The following is a 21,813-nucleotide window of genomic DNA, read 5'->3' as shown; positions in this document are numbered from 1 at the left end:
CATTTTGGAAAAAAAAAATGTTCAGCAGCCATTTTATTTCTTTGTGCAATTACTAACCATCAAGAATTTGAAGATCTGATAATCACTCCATAAGGAAGAAAATAATATTCACCTTTTTAAGAAAAACAAACTTAAATTCTGAAAGGTACTTAGGTGAATAAGAAGAACCAGAAAATAAAAGTGAATAACCGGGCTTCCCTGGTGGCTCAGTGGTTGAGAGTCTGCCTGCCAATGCAGGGGACACGGGTTCGAGCCCTGGTCTGGGAAGATCCCACATGCTGCGGAGCAACTGGGCCCGTGAGCCACAATTACTGAGCCTGCGCGTCTGGAGCCTGTGCTCCGCAACAAGAGAGGCCACGATAGTGACAGGCCCGCGCACCACGATGAAGAGTGGCCCCCACTCGCCGCAACTAGAGAAAGCCCTCGCACAGAAACAAAGATCCAACACAACCATAAATAAATTAATTAATTAATTAAAAAGAAAAAAAAGTGAATAACCCAAGAAAATATTTGACTTTAGAGTGCACACTATGATTATATTCTACCAAAAACAAATGTGGATAGTTTTCTGCATACAGGTCATTTGTCTCCCTAGGTAGGTTTATTCCTAGGTATTTAATTCTTTTTGTTGCAATGGTAAATGGGAGTGTTTCCTTAATTTCTCTTTCAGATTTTTCATCATTAGTGTATAGGAATGCAAGGGATTTCTGTGCATTAATTTTGTATCCTGCAACTTTACCAAATTCATTGATTAGCTCTAGTAGTTTTCTGGTGGCATCTTTAGGATTCTCTATGTATAGTATCATGTCATCTGCAAACAGTGACAATTTTACTTCTTCTTTTCCAATTTGTATTCCTTTTATTTCTTTTTCTTCTCTGATTGCCGTGGCTAGGACTTCCAAAACTGTGTTGAATAACAGTGGTGAGAGTGGACATCCTTGTCTTGTTCCTGATCTTAGAGGAAACGGTTTCAGTTTCTCACCATTGAGAATGATGTTTGCTGTGGGTTTGTCGTATATGGCCTTTATTATGTTGAGGTAGGTTCTCTCTATGCCCACTTTCTGGAGAGTTTTTATCATAAATGGGTGTTGAATTTTGTCAAAAGCTTTTTCTGCATCTATTGAGATGATCATATGGTTTTTATTCTTCAATTTGTTAATATGCAGAAAACTATAAGATACTGATGACAGAAATTAAAGATGATATAAACAGATGGAGAGATATACCATGTTCTTGGATTGGAAGAATCAATATTGTGAAAATGACTATACTACCCAAAGCAATCTACAGATTCAATGCAATCCCTATCAAATTACCAATGACATTTTTTACAGAACTAGAACAAAAAAATCCTAAAATTTGTATGGAGACACAAAAGACCCTGAATAGCCAAAGCAGTCTTGAGGGAAAAAAACAGAGCTGGAGGAATCAGACTCCCTGACTTCAGACTATACTACAAAGCTACAGTAATCAAGACCATATGGTACTGGCACAAAAACAGAACTATAGATCAATGGAACAGGATAGAAAGCCCAGAGATAAACCCACACACCTATGGTCAACTAATCTCTGACAAAGGAGGCAAGGATATACAGTGGAGAAGAGACAGTCTCTTCAATAAGCGGTGCTGGGAAAACTGGACAGCTACATGTAAAAGAATGAAATTAGAACACTCCCTAACACCGTACACAAAAATAAACTCAAAATGGATTAGAGACCTAAATGTAAGACCGGACACTATTAGAGGAAACTCTTAGAGGAGAACATAGGAAGAATACTCTTTGACATAAATCACAGCAGGATCTTTTTTGATGCACCTCCTAGAGTAATGGAAATAAAAACAAAATAAACAAATGGGACCTAATGAAACTTAAAAGCTTTTGCAAAGCAAAGGAAACTACAAACAAGACAAAAAGACAACCCTCAGAATGGGAGAAAATATTTGCAAAGGAATCAACGGACAAAGGATTAATCTCCAAAATATATAAACAGCTCATGCAGCTCAATATTAAAAAAACAAACAACCCAATCTAAAAATGGGCCGAAGACCTAAATAGACATTTCTCCAAAGAAGACTTACAGATCTCCAAGAAGCAAATGAAAAGCTGCTCAACATCACTAATTATTAGAGAAATGTAAATCAAAACTACAATGAGGTATCACCTCACTCCTGTTAGAATGGGCATCATCAGAAAATCTACAAACAACAAATGCTGGAGAGGGTGTGGAGAAAAGGGAACCCTCTTGCGCTGTTGGTGGGAATGTAAATTGATACAGCCACTATGGAGAACAGTATGGAGGTTCCTTAAAAAACTAAAAATAGAATTACCATATGACCCAGTAATCCCACTACTGGACACATACCCAGAGAAAACCATAATTCAAAAAGACACGTGCACCCCAATGTTCACTGCAGCACTATTTACAGTAGCCAGGTCATGGAAGCAACCTAAATGCCCATCGACAGACGAATGGATAAAGAAGATGGGGTACATATATACAATGGAATATTACTCGCCCATAAAAAGGAACAAAATTGGGTTATTTGTAGAGACGTGGATGAATCTAGAGTTTGTTATACAGAGTGAAGTAAGTCAGAAAGAGAAAAGCAAATATTGTATATTAACGCATATATGTGGAACCTAGAAAAATGGTACAGATGAACCGGTTTGCAGGGCAGAAATTGAGACACAGATGTAGAGAACAAATGTATGGACACCAAGGGGGGGAAGCGGCGGCGGGTGGTGGTGGTGTGATGAATTGGGAGATTGGGATTGATATATATACACTAATATGTATAAAATGGATAACTAATAAGAACCTGCTGCATAAAAAAATAAATAAAATAAAATTCAAAAATTCAAAAAAAAAGAGAGAAAGGATTACCTAGTACACCTGAGCACAGTGAGCCCCATTATTTGTGAAAAAGACGTAGTTCTGCTGATAACTCTTTCTCCTGCAAAGTAGTAAGCTCATGTTTTCTGCAAGCACAGGAGCTAATATTTATTGCCATAAAACTGACATTTTATAAGACCTGTAAGTTAAAACAGTTTAGAAAGGTCACAAAAAAAAAAAACCCCAAAAAAATAAATGTGGAAAGAGTTTGCCTTTATGTAATGGCTGAGAACAATTTGGTACAAATTTAGTTTCTATAGTTTTGGATCTAAGTTAGGGAAGCACTGAGATAATGTAAGGCAGCATATCTATAGAACCCTGAGGATAGCCCGCTCTAGTGAGGCTCCAGCATATAAATATTTGTGGTTCCATCTAACCCAGCAAAACGTTGTAGGTTGAGAAGAAGAGGGGCAATGGGAAGCTGTCCCAGGATGAAGAATTTGCCACAACTCAAAGCTTAGATTATCAAGAGTTGACTATGCTTTGTCACAGAGCACTGCTTTCCAAACGTGCACCAGGGAGCTTGTAAAAATGCAGACTTCTAATTCAGCAGGTCTCGGTGGTGCCTGAGGCTCTGCGTTTCTAACAGGCTCCCAGGTGATACTATTGCTGCTGGTACAGAGATCACACTGAGAGTAACAAGGATCTAAAGCAGTGGTCTCCAAACATTTTAGATCACAAATTTCCCGTTAGTAAAAAACAAACACGACAAACGAAACCTTTTGAGCAAGCACTGCATGTATTTCTCTATAAATTACATGCATTTTCTAATGATAAAACATGAAATTGAAAATGTAAAAGATGAAATAAACATAGATATTCATATGTATTCTTCCTATACTCCACTTATTAGGTAACTGTTCTGCATTATTAGAAAAATAGAGTTCAAATATTTTATTTTTTCTAAATTTTAGTTTCTCGATTTTACCCCCCAAAAAAGGAGGTGATTTGTCTATATTAAATTGTTGGGTAATCCTGTACTAGTATAGTGATCTAAAATCTTTCTATCATTTCCCATGAAGTAATACAATTAGAAAAAATATTGTGATTTATTGTGGAAAGAAAAAATAATTCTGAGCAAGTTTAAAGACATCAAAACAGCAAACCATTCCACCTAGATTTTACTGATGTCTTGTGTCACAGCAGAATCTCATGTTCCCGATCGCCTGCTACTGGAGATCTATTTAGTACTATCAATCTTGGCGTGAAAACAGTGGTGAGAGCAGAGCCCATTTCAAAGCTACACTAAGAAGAACCAACCATGTGGAAGCAGGGTGCACAGACGCTCACAGGACTAAATGGAACCCCACCAACTGTAGGAGGGTCACCCTTCCCTCAAACAAATCCAGGGTGGCTGCCAAACAGGTATCATGCATTGTGCTGCATTTTCACCACAAAACACTACATAATGTTTTTAGTTACAGAATTCCTCATGAAATAGAAACTTAAATGTTTCTTGAAGATAAGAATTGACCCTCTAGAAATGCAGATGGCCAACAGGCAAATGAGAAGATACTCAACACCGCTAATCATCAGGGAAATGCAAATCAAAACCACAATGTGATACCACCTCACACCTGTCAGAATGGCTATCATCAAAAAGAACACAAATAACAAATGTTGGTGAGGATGTGGAGAAAAGGGAACCCTCATACACTGTTGGTTGGAATGTAAATTGGTGCACAGTGGAAAACAGTATGGAGGTTTCTCAAAAAACTAAAAATAGAACTACTATATGACCCAGCAATTCCACTCCTGGGTACATATCCAGAAAAAAAAAAACACTAATTAGAAAAGACACATGCACCCCATTGTTCACAGCAGCATTATTTACAACTGCCAAGACACAGAAGCAACCTAAGTGTCCATCAACAGACGAATGGATAAAGAAGAATTGGTATATATATACAATGGAATACTACTCAGCCATAAAAAAGAACAAAATTTTGCAATTTGCAGCAACATGGATGGACTTGGAGGGCATTATGCTAAGTGAAATAAATCAGAGAAAGACAAATGCTATATCACTTATAGGCAGAATCTAAAAATTACAACAAACTAGTGAATATAACAAAAAAGAAACAGACTCACAGATATAGAGAACAAAATAGTGGTTACCAGTGTGGGGGGAGGGGCATTATAGGGGTGGGAGTATGGGAGGTACAAACTATTGGGAGTAAGATAGGCTACAAGGATGTATTGTACGACACAGGGAATATAGACAATATTTTGTAATAATTGTAAATGGAGTGTAACCTTAAAAATTGTACAAAAAAATAAAAATTAAAAAAAGAATGGACACTCTACCCCTCTGCAAACAGAATTTGCTCATTCCCATCTCTATGCCTTATTTAACAGTGTTCTATCTAAAATGGCCTTCTTTCTTATATCAATATATACCATGTTTTTCATAATCCAGCTCAAGATTCTGATCCACCAAGGCTGCCTTAATTGAATCTTCCCCCAAATGATCACTGCATTGTTTTATATAAATAATGTAATAAGTATAGCTTTATTACATTATCTATAACTTGCTTTTTTATGTTCTTCAGGGTTTAGAGTTTTCTCATCTTTCTGTCTGTCTCCTCAGATGTAGTATGAATTCCTCAAGAGAAGCATAATGTTTTCTCCTTCTTTTTTTTTCTCCCATAGGGCCCAGTAACTGTCCTGGGCAGGCAAGAATTCCTTAAATCCTCATATGTTTTGCTGAATCTAAGGCTTTCAGACCTTCAAATCTGTAGGCTTGGGGCTCCAATTTAACAGCCTCAGGAGGACAACCTCATTCTGTGATCCTTGGCAAAGCTACCCCAATTAAGTTATAAAATAGGGCAGTAGAAGCTTATAATGTCACATAGCCCCCAATGAAGGTTGTCTTCAATTTCTTTCATCAACTCAATGAACAATAATGTCATGAAATCCTTTCCCCTGTTCCTTCTTAACCAGCCCCTTTCACTTCTTGTCACACTTGCTCCAATCTAAAACACTACAAGATAGATGATTCCCAGCCATTTACTTTCTCTTAGCAGCTTTCCCTTACTTTGGACATCAACTATAAATATTTGCAGAGAAAATCCAGGCTCAAAAGTTCATCTTTGGGACTTCCCTGGTGGCGCAGTGGTTAAGAATCCGCCTGCCAATGCAGGGGACACAGGTTCGAGCCCTGGTCCAGGAAGATCCCACATGCCGCGGAGCAGCTGAGCCCGTGCACCACAACTACTGAGCCCGTGAACCTAGAGCCCGTGCTCCGCAACAAGAGAAGCCACTGCAATGAGAAGCCCAAGCACTGCGATGAAGAGGAGCCCCTGCTCGCTGCAACTAGAGAAAGCCCGCACACAGCAACAAAGACCCAATGCAAACAAAAATAAATAAATAAAATAAATTTAAAAAAGAAAAAAAAAGTTCATCTTTGTCTGATAAAGTAATAAGGTATGGATACCACTGAAGTAAAATTTTGAGAAGACAAAGTCTGGGACAGTTTGCCAGCCAACAAATGAAACATCTTTTACATAGTTAAAAAAAATAAAGGTGAGAGAAGCCATATCCTTCCCTAAATGAAAAATCCTAAAAGGTATTTTTATTGGGGTTTGAGTTTTATGCATCTACTTGGCTAGGACTTAGAGTGGAACATGCTCCCACACTTTCTGAAAGAATTAACCCTTAATGACCTAGACATCTGTTATATGTGATGAATTACCAAGTATCATTCAAGAAAGATACATAGAGAGAAGACAGGTGCCCTCTTTGGAAGAAATGAAAAAAAGTGTCCCTCAAATCTTTTTCTGTGTTCTGTGATTTCAGATGAGAAACCCCAGCTGAGAAAGACCATACTCAAAAGAAACATTAGTCTCCCAGTCCCTGGCAATGCCTGGAAGGGGCCACGTTCATGGACCTCTACGAGAGGACATCACAGTCTCTAGTCAAGCATGCCTCATGGCGCCAAACAGGTGACAGGTAGACTCATTACATCTGACAAAAGTCTCAAGGAAACAAAGTTGACCAGATTTATCATTTTTATGTTTAAGTAACAAAGATGGAGGAAATCATCCAAGTGATCCATCATACAGCACTTCTAGTTCCAAAGCGTACTGACTTACTTCAGGTGATAACACACTACCATTTTTAAGTTTCTCATCCACGCTGTTTCTTCGTCTCTGTAGCTGATCCTTTTCTTTCTGGAGGGCTTGAACTTGTTCTGAAATCTTTATTTTCTCCTCAGCTGTGCTGCTCTGGAGCTGCACATTCTTTTCAGACAACTCTTGGTCCAACAAGATCAGGCGAGTTGATATTTTCAAACTATCTGTGTTTAAAGCCTAAAAAGACAATCAACCAGACACCCCAAGATCAGTTATTAGAAATCCAGACTGTAAATAAATTAGGAAAAACAGAGAAAATTACTAAGTGAACATATTTTTAGCTTTTACATTATTGTTTTCTCCCATGGATTTTTTTGGGGGGCTGGGGAGCTTCATTTTCTAAAATCTTAAGTTGAATACCTTTTTTTAAAAAGTGGAGATTTTTCAAACAATGGATTTATTACTAAGTATTGCTTGGCCAAACCAGACTATACAACACAGGTTTGAGAGGCAGTATTTTTCTTTTGTATTATTTTCCAAATTAAACTTTTCTTTCTTGGCCTGTTACATAGTAGAATTAATTATGTTAACATTTCCCAGAGGTTGACATTTGTTTTGTTGTTATTTAAACATACAATTTGTTTCTACTCTTATTTCATTCCGGTCAAAATTATGGCCAGTTAGATTTACGGTGATCTTCATTATGACCAATTTAAGATAATCTTAAAAAGAGTTTTTCGTCAAAGTAATTGTATGTATATACTGCCATAAAGTTTAATAATTTTTTTAAAAAGCAGTCCCCTACCCAACACTTTCCCCTGAGTCCTGCTCCCTAGAAACAACCACCGTAAACCTTTTAAGCTATTTCTTCTGGTGTTTATGTCCATGTTTCTAAATAACATTACCAATTTTAGATACTGTCTGCTGATTATCTATTACGGAAGACAAGGATTTAGCACTCCTATGCCTCCTCTTCTGTACTTCCCCTCCCTCTATTCTCCCAACGTAAGTTGTATTACAGTTTTTAGATAAACCAATGGTCAGTTTACATGATTTTGTGAATACATGGACATTCTGCCTGGAGCCGCCATCCTCCTGCTCCAAACTGGACTAGTTGTTCCTGGACTTCCTCTGGTATTATCCTGAAAATTTCCAGTTAGATCACATTTGCAGGATCCTGAGTCTTCCTTTATCATAGCTTGCACCCTCATTTTTAAGGAGCACATCCTCTAGCAGTTTCCTGAGACAGGCTAGGTAGTAGATAATTTTTTCACCAGAAAATATCCTTATTCTACCTTCCCATTTGATTGATAGTTAGGCTAAAAAGAGAATCCTTGTTTGGAAACCATTTTCCTTGTGAGTTTTAAGACTGCTTCAGGTCTTTTAACGTCTAATGAAGAAGGCTGAGAAGTCTAATGCCATTCTGACTCTCAAGATTTTCAAGTGACTAGTCTTCTATCTGGAAGCTTTCAGGATATATTTTTTCCCTTAGTGTACTCAAAACTTCACAATGATATGCTTTTAGTACTCTTTGCTGTGCCTTTGATAAGCTATTTCAACCCAGAGTCTTATATCTTCAGTGCTGGCAAATTTTTTGTATTATGTCTTTGATAATTTCCTCTTCTCCTGTTTTCTCTGTTGTATCTTTCTGGAATTCCTGTTACTTGGATGATGGACTTTGTGGGTTTACCTGCCGATTAAATTTTATTCCTCCTAATTTCTATTTATCTTTTTATTTACTTTCTGAAATACTTCCTTAACATTATCCTCCAATCCTTTTAATTTCCAAAAGTTCTTTCATGTTTTTTATAGCCTGCAATTCTTGTTTTATGGATAGAGTATCATCTTTTACCACCTTGAAGATATTAAGGTTTTTTAAGAAGTTTTTTCAGCTCCTTGCTCTAATTTATCTGAGCTTCTTTTTTTTTTTCCTTTTGTTTTGGCCTCTGTCTTTAATGTTAGTAGCATTCCTGAAATATCCATCATACTTAAGAGTCAGGTATTAAAATCCTGATAAACTGTGGTGGGTAAGATGTGTCACAATAGGGTATATCTGGGATATGGCCACTTAGTTGGGGGCTCCCAAATGTAAATTTTTTAAGGTATTTTTTTCTGTGACTGTTTCAGAAAAATCCACCAATCTCCTGCTGGGAAGTATAAGTCTGGCTGCCAGCATTTTGGGATCCAAGTAGGGGTTAGGAAATGGATATCTCAGGATTCAGACTTTCATTCATTCCCTGTTTATTTTGACTTACCCCAGTGCTCTGCTGTACCTGGTTCAATCTTCAGAAAATAAATCATCTAGTCCCAGAATCAGAAAAGGATGCTTTCCTGACTATGCCCTGTTTTCATCCTTAGGCCTCACTCCTGCCGTCTAAAAATCATGGTCCCTTCATTTCTGAGTCTTTTTCATGTTTATGTGAATTATATCTCCTAAAGCTGTTATAAAAAAAAAAAAAAAGCTAAAGTTAAAGGCTTGGCTCTCATTGATGTCCCTCTTCTAGACATTTGGATTTCAGCTTCTTCTGTTCTGCTAAGTCAGTAACCACTTATCTATCTGCTTTCCATCTTACATTTTTTGGTAACCTTTTGTCCTCTGTTGTCTCCCCTACTGTTTTTTCCCTTTATGGGTTTATAGTTTTTTTGAGTAATAGCTTTACTAAAATATAGTTCACATACCATACAATTCACCTATTTAAAGTGTATAATTAGATGGTTTTTAGTATATTCGCCAAGTTGTGCAACCATCACCAGAATCAATATTAGAACATTTCGTCAGCCCCAAAAAAGAAACCCCATGCCCACTAGCAGTCATTCCATTTCCTCACCAAGCCCCCACCCAGTCTTAAGTAACCAGTATTCTACTTTCTGTCTCTATGGAACGGCCTACTGTGACTGGTTTCTTTCACTTAACATAACGTTTTCAGGGTTCATCCATGTTGTAGAATGTATCAGTGCTTCATTCCTTTCTATTGCTGAATAATATCCCATTATTTCATTTATATATTATCAGTTGAAGGACATTTGGGTTGTTTTCATTTTTTGACTATTATGAATAATGCTGTTATGAACATTCATGTACAAGTTTTTCTGTGCACGTATGTCTTCACTTGTCTTGGATATACCCCTAGGAGTGGAATTGCTAGGTCATTTGGTAATTCTATGTTTAACCTTTGGAGGAACTACAAGATAGTTATCCAAAGCAACTGCACCATTTTACAATCCCACCAGCAGTGTATGAGAGTTCCAATTCCTTCATATCCTCATTAACACTTATTATCTATTTTTCTGATTATAGCCATCCTAGTGGGTGGGAAGCAGTATCTCATTTAAATTTTGGTTTGCATTTACCTGACGGCTAATGATGTTGAGCATCTTTTCATGTGCTTATTGGCCATTTGTATATCTTCTTTGAAGAAATTTCTATTATATCCTTTGCCCATTTTTTAATTGGGTTGTCTTTTTATTATTGAGTTGTTAGAGTTCTTTATCTATTCTAGATACAAGTTCTTTATCAGACATATGATTTGCAAATATCTTCTCCCATTCTGTGGGTTATCTTTTCACTTTCTGGATAACGTCCTTTGCATCACAAACATTTTTAATTTTGATGAAGTCCAATTTATCTAATGTTTCTTTTGTTGCTTGTGCTTTAGGTGTAATATCCAAGAAACCATTGCTTAACCCAAGGTCACAAAGAGTTATACCTATGTTTTCTTCTAAGACTTTTATAGTTTTAGCACTTACATCTAGGTCTTTGATTCATTTTGACTTAAATCAGTATATGTTATGAATATAGGCTTTTTTATATCATGTTTCTTGTCTGAAATGCATATGATCGCATCTTATGGTATTTCTTAAATACTGAAAAAATATGTAATATTATTCTTACGACTTTTGTTTTAAAAAGAACCCAGAAATATGTCTCAAGTTTCTGTTCTGTTTTATTAAAACAATCTTCAAAGAATCAATTTTGCTATGATTTCCTGTGGGTTTCCTTTATTTGCACTCTCTGCTTACCTCAGTATGTTCTGACTTCCTAAATATTACATCTTGTTGAAACTAGAAAACCGCTATTTTCTTTTCTTTCTTTCCCCTGTATCATGAAGTAAATGTATTTCAGAAATAAGTCTCCTTCTTATTCCTTTTTTATTTTTTCCTCTTTTTTCTTTTGTGATACAGAACATATCATAAAGGTGCCAGGTATTTTCTTCTATTTATTCACTTGATACGTTAATTTGTTAACCTCCTTTGCTGTCATTTACGTGGGTCACAGCTTTTAAAACCTGACCCTGACAGCCAATGTAAACAAGCTACCTGGATGCAGCACCAGCAACTAGGCTGGTTGGAGGGGCTGCCCCTATCCCAATGTCCAACAGCCTGCTGCTAAAAGCTATTTCAACACGTTTGGGGAACAGAGGACAGAGCAGAGGTTAAGTGCAGGTCCCCATGCCTGTCCACCTGTTATACTGAGGTGGAGAAGTTAAGAACATGTCACCATCACCTCAGATCCCAGTGGTCTAGATGCTGGATGACAGGCAGGTTTAATAAAGGGCAGGTCACTGATCTCCCTGTTCCATGACTCAATATTATAGACTGACCCCAGACTCAAGGCCAGCTGGAGGCAAAGGTTTGTGCAGGCAGTCTTTGTCAAGTCTGGGGCAAGCTAGCTTCATTTTTAGATGCTATTGTTGCTACTGCTATTATTGAAAGTATGTATATATCTAATATATATATACATATATCTAAAAAAGCTTCTCCTGGTCCTTCTACTCCCTCCACAATCATTCCTTTTTCAAAACCTGAAACTGAGGTGAAGTCCTCCATAAAACCACTTCTTTGACTGGCTCAGAGAACCCAAGTCCTACAACAAAATTTTTTGTAAAGATACCCTTGTCTTTTTTTTTTTTAACTTTATTTATTAAAAAAAATTTTTTTTTGGCTGCATTGGGTCTTCATTGCTGCGCATGGGCTTTCTTTAGTTGCAGCGAGTGGAGGCTACTCTTCGTTGTGGTGAGTGGGATTCTCATTGCGGTGGCTTCTCTTGTTGCGGAGCACGGGCTCTAGATGCGCGGGCTTCAGTAGTTGTGGCACGTGGGCTCAGTAGTTGTGGCTCATGGGCTCTAGAGCACAGGCTCAGTAGTTGTGGTACACGGGCTTAGCTGCTCAAGGCATGTGGGATCTTCCCAGACCAGGGGTTGAACCCATGTCCCCTGCATTGGCAGGCGGATTCTTAACCACTGTGCCACCAGGGAAGTCCCCCTTGTCTTTATAATTAGAAAAATAAACAAATCTTCATTATACAAACTCTTCTTTCTTTTATAGGAAACCTGCAAACCCCTGTGAGTAGTGATAGAACGTTTTCAAGTCTATTCTTCCAAATTATCAATGTTCACTCTACAGCATCAAATGGTACAATTTATTTTTAAAATATCCACTAAGGTTAATAATAGAGGCTGCCAGGGGAAATGGTGAATTATTGCTTAATGGTTACAGAGTTTCTGTTTGAGGCAATAAAAAGTTTGGAAATAGACAACAGTGATGGTTGTACCACACTGTAAATGTAATTAATGCCGCTGAATTGTACACTTTAAAATGGTCAAAATGATAAATTTTATGTTATGTATAATATACTACAATTTTTTAAATACCCCAAAAAAGTTAATAATAAGTAAATCATACTTGGTAGAACATTGAACATTTTACTTCAAGATAGATTTTAGTGATAGTCATTAAATAAGCACCAATAAGCGAAATACACTGAAAACCAGAAAAGTTTTCTTTTGGTTTCTAACTTTACAGTGGTATGATTTACTTCATAGAGAAAAATAAATCCTAGTTTATATGGCTTACAACCAGAATCAAAGAGCATATTAAATAGAATACCTGACTAGATCGTAACTTCTTATCTTCCAGATGGCTCTTCTCCTGTAACAGGGCCTCCTTCTTACAAACTATGGCCTCCCGTTTCTTTAAGTCTTCTTCCAGCTCCTCTAATTCTTGGCGTTGGTTCAGAACTTTCTCTACTTCTTCATCTAACCATTTCTTTTGCTCATCCAATTTCTACATTAAAATTCCAAAGAAATGTTATAATTTGTTTTTCTTCACCATAAAATTTATATGGTAATAATATAACTTCAGATTGACTAAAACACCTTAAATGAACATTTAAAAACTATCTGGAATACCTTAAATGAACAGTGAGAATAATAAAATAGTGTCTGTCCAAAACTGTCAAGAAATAAGTGGTTCTAAGTTAACATCTTTCTGTGTTGTTTTATAAGGAATTAAAATTTATTCCACAAATATGTTTGAGTCTGAGATTTTTCAGGCTGACAGTTTTCTTTATATTGAGAGTTAGTTCTGAGAACATGCTGGAAATCTTCTCTGTTACAAAGGTGCACACCTCTATCACAGCACTAATACTACTGATTGTTCTATGGTCTTTCTCCCCTACTTGAGCTCCTTGACTGATTGCAGGGACAGTGCTTTTTGCCTCTCTAGCCCCAGTGCCTGCTCTACTGCCTGGCCCATGATTGGCTTTCAATAAAATGTTAAATGAATTCTTGATTCAATCAATCAACTAATGATGTGAATAAATGAATACACATTGTGGAAGACATAGATGATGGAGCATGGAAATCCACTCTGCATTGTAGCCTGTCAACATCAAATAATTACAAAATAAAATAAATTGAGCTATAAAGATTTCCAAAACAAACATCTCAGTATTCTCTTGAGTTAAGGATACCCAGAAATAAGTACAAACAAAAATGTGAATGGAATGACTGTCCAAGATGAACTCTACCAAGTGCCCATCTGCACTGGGACATAGTAATGAAGCAATGCCACCTAAATAACAAATAATAAGAAAACAAAGCAATATAGTACTATTTTCCAGTTCTTCTCAACCTTGATAAAAGCGGTCCCTAGAAATCTATATTAAGACAATAAGAAGTGAATATGCATGAGAAAAAGAGAGCAAAGTGGCCAAGGCAAAGCAGGTCCAGAGCTATGTAGTTTTCCATCCAGACCTAGATAGTATGGTCCTATAAGCAACAGCACATCCAAATAATACTGAGGCCTAAAATAGCAGCTCTACAATTATTAGGAACAGGAAGCATATCCCAGAGCAACTACAGAAATACTTTAGCTTTGTTATATCCAGCTATACCTTAGAAACTCCATATATGAGACCCTATGAAGACTAGCAATTAACTTAAAACATATTCTACAAACATTTCTTGACTGTGAGTGGGGTTTGAAAGATGAATAACAGATATTCTGTAAGCTCCATTACAACAGGAAAGAAACCAAAAAATTATGACGGTTGATAATAAATGTTGTATACAGCTAACTCCTAGGTACTACGTATGCAAAAATGGAAGGAGAGATCGGTTCTGTCTGAGAAACGGAAGAAATGTCAGTGCCAGCCTCACAGAGTAGGCAATATTTTAGCTGTGCTTTGAAGAATGGGTAGGAGTCTGCTAACATAATACAGGTTTTTTTAGGGAAATAATAATAAATGAATGGATTTTTCTGCATTTGATATAATAAAGGTTATGATTTGTGTAATTCACTGTATCTTAGTAACTTTTCTGAAAATTTCTTATTTTGTCTTTTCTTAAAATAAATATTCCTACCACACAGTTCCAATTTTAAATACTCTCTTCTTATAAGAGACCTTCATATCAAATCAATGTCCTAGTAAAAGCTCTTTGGATAGTCATATTGATTAATTTATAATCTTGTTCTTGTTTAGAGTCAAATTCTGGAAAATGTTGTTTTACAACATTAAAAAGCATGAAGGTTTTTGTTTGTTTGTTTGTTTTATTATTATTTTTAACCTGACATAATCAGTGCAAGCTGTGGGAATCTATTACTGTATTCATTTAAAATTTAGATCCTTAACATTCTGAAAAGCAGGTCTAACTATTCTATGCATTCCTACCTCATCTACTCCCCCACATACCCTTCCACCCAGAAATATTACCAAGCACGTCAGAGAGAGAACTCTTCAACTAATTTCTAAAATACACTAGTAAAATAACTGAGAATACATTCATGTCCTAAATTTTACTATTAAAATATATAAGATTTAAGAAGAGAGAGCAAATAAATTTTTCAGAATTAAGGTGATGTATTTGCATTTGAGGGTAATTACAGTTTTAAGCACAGTAATCTTAAGACTTTTAGAACTGCCATTTCTAATTTCATAAAATTAAAATTTTGTTTCTTTGAACTTTGATATTAATCTATGGATTTCATTTTTTAAATGTGGCACTAAAACAATAGCTTTTTAATATATTATATATGGTGCATATACAATTTGGTTGTGCTTGAGTAGAGAGCTCTTATCTTTAGAAATATATGTTTCCAGGTGAATAAACCAGTCTTGACATGGGAATAAATACAATCTAGTTTTCATGTTTATATTCCACAACATTCAAATAAACCCATTTCTACTGAAATAAGAATATAGCACATTTCCGGATGGGAAATTAATTTTTTAATAACACAAAAAATTCACAAGAAATATTAGAAATTTTGTACTCGAGTGGCAAAGTCTAGTGTTTGAAGATTTTATTCAGAGTCCACCACTTTTTACCCCTACTTAGACAATCATCAAATTGCAGAGAAACCAGGAAACACTAAATAGAATCGACAAACCTGGAGTTGGTCTATACTTCCAAACGAACCTTTTCTCCTTTTCATCTTAAATGCATCAAGGTCCTCAGCTTTCAGTTTTAGACCTTCTTCCTGTTCTGTTTTTAACTGTAGTTCCTATAGAAAACAGGAATTGAAAATACCTCATTGCTTTTACTACATGGTCATCATTAAATATTTATGCAGATAATCATTTTAACATTTACTTTCTTAGTTGCAAAAAGAAAGAAAACGAGTAGATGAAGGTTGGGGCCATTTAAGAAGAAAATAATGTTAGCCCCTCATTCAAGCAATAAAATCTCACAGTAAAAATCAGGATTTACTAGAAAAACTAGGTATTTTTTTTCATTCTTTGCCAGTGTTACAAATTTGCATAACAGGGATAAGAGTATGAAAATTATAAATCTGCTCTTCTCTTCTGCCTTTCTGAGTTCACTACCTTCAGTTAGTCCACCCAACGCACCCATCTGCAATGGGGATATTAGAATTTATCACAGGAGAAATGTAAAAAGAAAAGTTATATTCAGTTTCCAGCATTCAAAAATCAGATTTTGCAGCATGAAAATAGTCTTTCAAGACTGATCATGGTCCTCCGAAGAGTATTTTCCAAATTCCTTTAGTTTCCATTCACATCTTAAGAGTCAAGTCAAGAGGGCCCTTGTGTTCTGCTGGGGTTTAGAGACGATGTTGCCATCCACCACCAAAGCTTAGCAGGAATCAGGAAGGAGGCCATGAACTCAAAGTGAACTGGTCCGCACTGCTATTTCTTACTGGTCCATGATGGATAAGTACAGAAATTAAAAGTAAGTGTTTAGAACCTTTTACAACAATTTAACAGAATAATTTTATGTCTGTTGAATCTAATAATTAAAAGATAGACTTGTATATTTTAGTTTTTATTTCATTTTTCTACTAGTTCTTGTTTACAAAGGTATTGGGCTGTGACAAATTAATAATAAAATGAAAATTGTATCTTTTCCATAGGTAATTTTAGAAGTACTGATAAAAAGGAAGTAAAAGGGAAGTCTACCATTTTCCAGCCCTGGAAATGGAAGAAAGGAGAAAAGAGACAGTAAAAAAGATGTGTGTCCCAATTTTCTTCTCTCTGAGTTTAGGCCCAGAAAGGGGATGATAAATAAAGGTATCACTGAGAGCAGACGGAGAAAATGAGGACTGCAGCGCAGAGGCCTCACACCCACATGGTTCTGCCCAGTCTTGCTGAAAGAACAGAGAAGTACGATCAGGAAACAGAGACTAATTGGACTCCTTGGCCTCAGATGACGAGGATCCTGAGTTGAGAACAAATAGGGGTCAGTTATTGTGGGGAATTGACCCCAAAACTGAAGGTGAGGACAGGCCACTGGGCTAGCAAGCTAGATGGAAGATTTGATAGTCTCAACAGGGATTTATAATGCCATTAGGAGATGAGATGAAGCCAAAGCACCTCCAGGCTCTAAGCTGAAAGTGAGACCAATCTATGAACTATACTGGCTTCACATCAAGTGCCAGCAGGGAAAGGTGAACAAGAGAGAGCAGATTCCAGCCAGTCACATCCAAGGACCAAATGAAACTCAGAAAGTCCCTTCCCCCTCAACACCATGTGATGCAATAAAGCTACACACCCGAACACCACATATACCAGACTCTATCTTTGAGAATCATGGGGAGGAAGAGGCCAAGAGACTGAATATTCTTATTCAAGAGAACTGAGAATTATTTGAAGGAAATGTTTAAACTATCAGAATAAGGTTTGAACAGACTGGTTATTCGGTTAGTTCCCATGATATTTCCAGAAATTCTTGTGACATGGTTTGGGCAGGGCAGGGTGGGAGGGGTGTCATAAGGAACACAGGTCTGCTATAGACTAAAGAAATTTTCTATGCCCACTTGAGTTGAATTATGAGTGCATTTGGACCCTGTTATATTTACTACCCATTAAATTTTCATGCTTCCCTAGCTCTAGTTCACAGTTATAATTTAGCCCCTGTCACAGTCACAGCAACTTCAGGATGCTGAAATAAAGGCACCTTATACCGGAGCTGACTACCTACTATTCTTATTCTTCTACAAATGCTTTAAAAGTGTACTGCAGGTGGTCTAATCCCCTCTTTTGCATGTTGCTCTAGACATTATTACCTTTACCTTATATTGTAATCTCTATTATAATAGTAAAATAACTGTCTACCAGGTACTGTGCTACACTTTTTACATCTATTTAATTATCCCATTTAATCCTCACAATAATCCTGTGAAACAGATACCATAATAAATCCCATTTTATAGATGAGGAAATTGGTGCTTAGAGAAGTAAAAAGCCCAGGTCACATTTCAGGGGTTCCCATACCTTTCCTTTATAGCTCATCCATAGTCTTCAGTTAAGAACTGCTGCTCTACGGAGAACCTATGCAGAAGTCATAGTATTCTCTGGAAATGGTTTAGTCAAGTGAAAAATGGAATGTTAGAGAGTTAGCTCCAAACAGAAGACAAGATATCCCTTAGGACTCTGAGCAGGTTTTGTTTTTGCATGAAGTAGTAGAAACTTCAATATATCTTTGGGGCAGACTGTTCCTTTTTCTGGAATACTCATTCTCCCCCTTAAATGGGTCATATTTCCCTAGAATGAAAGAAGGAACAAAATTACCCTAGATAAGAATGTAAAAAGTTTAAGTTACAGGCAGAGTTGCAGTTCAGCAGACTATGCATTCTGCTCAAAAGTTTTTTTCTTTTCCCTAAACATAGATTTAGAGAGTGCTATGTCTTGTTGGTTTAAGCCAGGGTTCATGAGAGATGAGAAGCTGAGACCCAAAGACCACAGGACTGACAGGCAGGCCTGATCCTCACACTGGAGGAAGGACAGCAACGAACAGACGAGGCTGTTGGCAGTGAAATGAGAATTGAACAGATTCAAGATATTTAGAAGACTCAATTTATAGGACTTTGTGGTTCATTGGATATGGGTAATGAGGAAGAGGACAGAGTCAAGGATGACTGCTAAATTTCTAGCTTACCCAACTGAATGCATTGAAATGTCATGTAAAGTACACTGGAAAACTATATTTTCTCCCCCATGAAGGGAGCAGGGAGGAGGAATAGTGGGGAGATAAGTAAGGGAATTCATCTATAAGACAACCTAATAAAGATGTCAATGGTTGGATATATGAATCCAGAGCTCAAATGGCAAATCTGGTATTAAGGATTAAATCTGGGAGTTGTCAGAGTTAAACTGCAGTCATGGAAAAAGACAAGGTGAGAGGTCACCCAGGACCGAGTATGGAAGATAAGAGGGCATAGGCTAGAGCCCTGAGTAATTCCCAAAGGTAAGGAAATGATAGTGTAGGATAAGCTAGCAAAGACAAAGAACAAGCAATAAGAGAAGAAAAAACAAGGTGAGTATAATTTCACAAAGGCAAAGGGGGAAATATTTCAAGATGGAGGGAGTGGTGAACTATGGTGGATGCAGCTGAGGTGTGACAGAGAGAGCACTAGTGAACTGCTCAAGAGCTTTGAAGTGAACGGTACAGCCAAGACCCAGAAACCAGACTGGAGAGGAGAAGAGAACAAATGAAAGGAAAGGAAACAGAATCAAATATAGTAAACTTTTCCAAGAAGTTTGGTTATAAAGGGGAGAAGTGAGAGAGAGAAATTGAAGGAGAATAATTTTAGGATAAGAAAAGTCTAAGATGTTTAAAGAAAGAATCTAGGAGAAGAGGAAAAGCTGAAAATACAGGAAGAGAAAAAGACAAATGAGATAAAGCACGTAAGCGCTTAGCACAGTACCGACTGAAGACAAATAATAAATGTTATTTACTGCTATAATAATGATTATTACCATTATTATTAAGAATGAGTAACTCAAGGAAATTAAGAAAGCAATTCCATTTATAATAACATCTAAAATAATAAAATATCTGGGAATAAATTTAACCAAGGAGGTAAAAGACTAGTACACTAAAAATTATAAAACATTCTGAAAGAAATTAAAGAAGATTTAAATAAATGAAAAGACGCCCCATGCTCATGGATAGGAAAACTTAATATTGTCATGATGCCAATACTACACTAAGAGATCTACATAGTCAACACAATCCATATCAAAATTCCAACGGCTGGGACTTCCCTGGTGGTCCAGTGGTAAAGAATCCGCCTTCCAATGCAGGGGATTTGCATTCAATCCGTGGTCAGGGAACTAAGATCCCACATGCCGCAGGGCAACTAAGCCTACGTGCCACAACTACTGAGCTTGCGCGCCTCAATGAGAGAGCCTGTGTGCTGCATACTACAGAGTCCACGCACCCTGGAGCCCATGCGCCACAACTAGAGAGAGAAAACCTGCATGCCACAACTAGAGAGAAGCCCACATACCACAACTAGAGAGAAGCCATTGCGCCACAACAAAGAGCCTGCACCACAATGAAAGATCCTGCATGCCTCAACTAAGACCAGATGCAGCCAAAAAAATAAAGAAAATAAATAAATTTTTAAAAAGTGGATCTACAGAGAAAAAGCCAAGAACGGATCGTCGTAAAAGGAATAATTTGAAAATAAAAATTTGTTGAGTGCTGCTGTAAAAAAAAAAAAAAGAAAAGAACCATGCATTAAACACAATTAAAGCATTAAAAAAGAAATTGCAATGGCCTTTATTGCAGAAATGGAAAAGCTGACCCTTAAATTCATGTGGAATTTCAAGAGTCCTCAAATAGCCAAAACAATCCTGAAAAAGTACAAAGTTGGAGGACTTACTTCCCAAAATCTACTGCAAAGCTACTATAATCAAAACAGTGTGTACTTGCACAAGGATAGACATATAGACAAATGGAATAGAACTGAAAGTTTAGAAATAAATCCATAAATCTACAGCCAATTGGTTTTTGACAAGGGTACCAAGTCCATTCAACAGGGAAAGAATAGTCTTTTCAATAGATGGTGCTGGAACAACTGGATTTCCACATGCAAAAGAATGAAGATGGACCCCTACCTCACACCATATACAAAAATTAACTCAAAATGGACCAGGAACCTAAATATAAGAGCTAAAACCGTAAAACTCCAGAAGAAAACATAGGGGTAAATCCTTACGACCTTAGATTTGGCAACGGATTCTTAGATATGATACTAAAAGCACAAGCAACAAAAGGAAAAATAGATAAGTTGGAACGTCATAAAAAATGTAAAACTTTGGTGCATCAAAGAATATTATCAAGAAAATGTAAAGGGCTTCCCTGGTGGCTCAGTGGTTGAGAATCTGCCTGCCACATCAAAGAATATTATCAAGAAAATGTAAAGGGCTTCCCTGGTGGCTCAGTGGTTGAGAATCTGCCTGCCAATGCAGGGGACACGGGTTCGAGCCCTGGTCTGGGAAGATCCCACATGCCGTGGAGCAACTGGGCCCGTGAGCCACAACTACTGAGCCTGCGCGTCTGGAGCCTGTGCTCCGCAACAAGAGAGGCTGCGATAGTGAGAGGCCCACGCACCACGATGAAGAGTGGCCCCCGCTCGCCGCAACCAGAGAAAGCCCTCGCACAGAAACGAAGACCTAACACAGCCAAAAATAAATAAATAAACAAAATTTTAAAAAAAGAAAAGAAAATGTAAAGATAATCTACAGAATGGAAAAAAATATTTGGAAGTCATGTATCTGATAAAGTTTAATGTCCAGAATACATAATGAATTCCCACAACTCAACAACAAAGACACAACCCAATTAAAAAGTAGACAAAGAACTTGAAAAGACATTTCTCCAAAGAAGATATACAAATGGGCAATAAGCACATGAAAAGATGTTCAATACCACTAGTCATTATGGAAATGAAAATCAAAACCACAATGAGATTCCACTTCACTTGTACTTGGATGACTACAATAAAAAAGAAACAGAAAATGACAAGTGTTGATGAAGACGCAGAGAAATCAGACCCCTCATACATTGCTGGTGGGAATGTAAAATGGTGCTGCCACTATCAGAAACAGTTGGTGGTTCCTCAAAAAGCTAAGCATAGAATTAGCATATGACCCAGCAATTCCACACCTAGGTATTTCAATTCCAAATTGAAAGCAGGCACTTGAACAGTTACTTCCATGCCAATGTTTATCACAGCATTATTCAATAGCCAAAACGTGGAAACAATCCAAGTGTCTATAAGATAAATGCAGAAACAAAATGTTGTGTATGCATGCAAT

At 37.0% G+C, this 21,813-nt stretch overlaps 1 protein-coding gene across 9 annotated transcripts in view; it reads right to left on the bottom strand.

Annotated features, from left to right (window-relative positions):
* Positions 1-21,813, bottom strand: part of KIF27 (kinesin family member 27) — a 96,051-nt gene that overhangs the window by 23,594 nt on the left and 50,644 nt on the right. For all 9 annotated transcript variants that reach the window (XM_082401140.1, XM_082401133.1, XM_082401132.1 and 6 more), the window contains 3 exons: positions 15,639-15,752; positions 12,855-13,031; positions 6,990-7,205 (listed from right to left, as the gene is read on the bottom strand). In XM_082401140.1, coding sequence (XP_082257266.1) covers positions 6,990-7,205; positions 12,855-13,031; positions 15,639-15,752 — 507 coding nt within the window. The remainder of the gene's footprint in view (positions 1-6,989; positions 7,206-12,854; positions 13,032-15,638; positions 15,753-21,813) is intronic.

Source organism: Balaenoptera borealis (assembly GCF_965194805.1).
Source record: "Balaenoptera borealis genome assembly, chromosome: 8".
In the NCBI taxonomy this organism is placed as follows: Eukaryota; Metazoa; Chordata; class Mammalia; order Artiodactyla; family Balaenopteridae; genus Balaenoptera; species Balaenoptera borealis.
The sequence above is the reverse complement of the archived record's forward strand: the minus strand, read 5'-3'. Positions and strand labels throughout refer to the sequence as shown.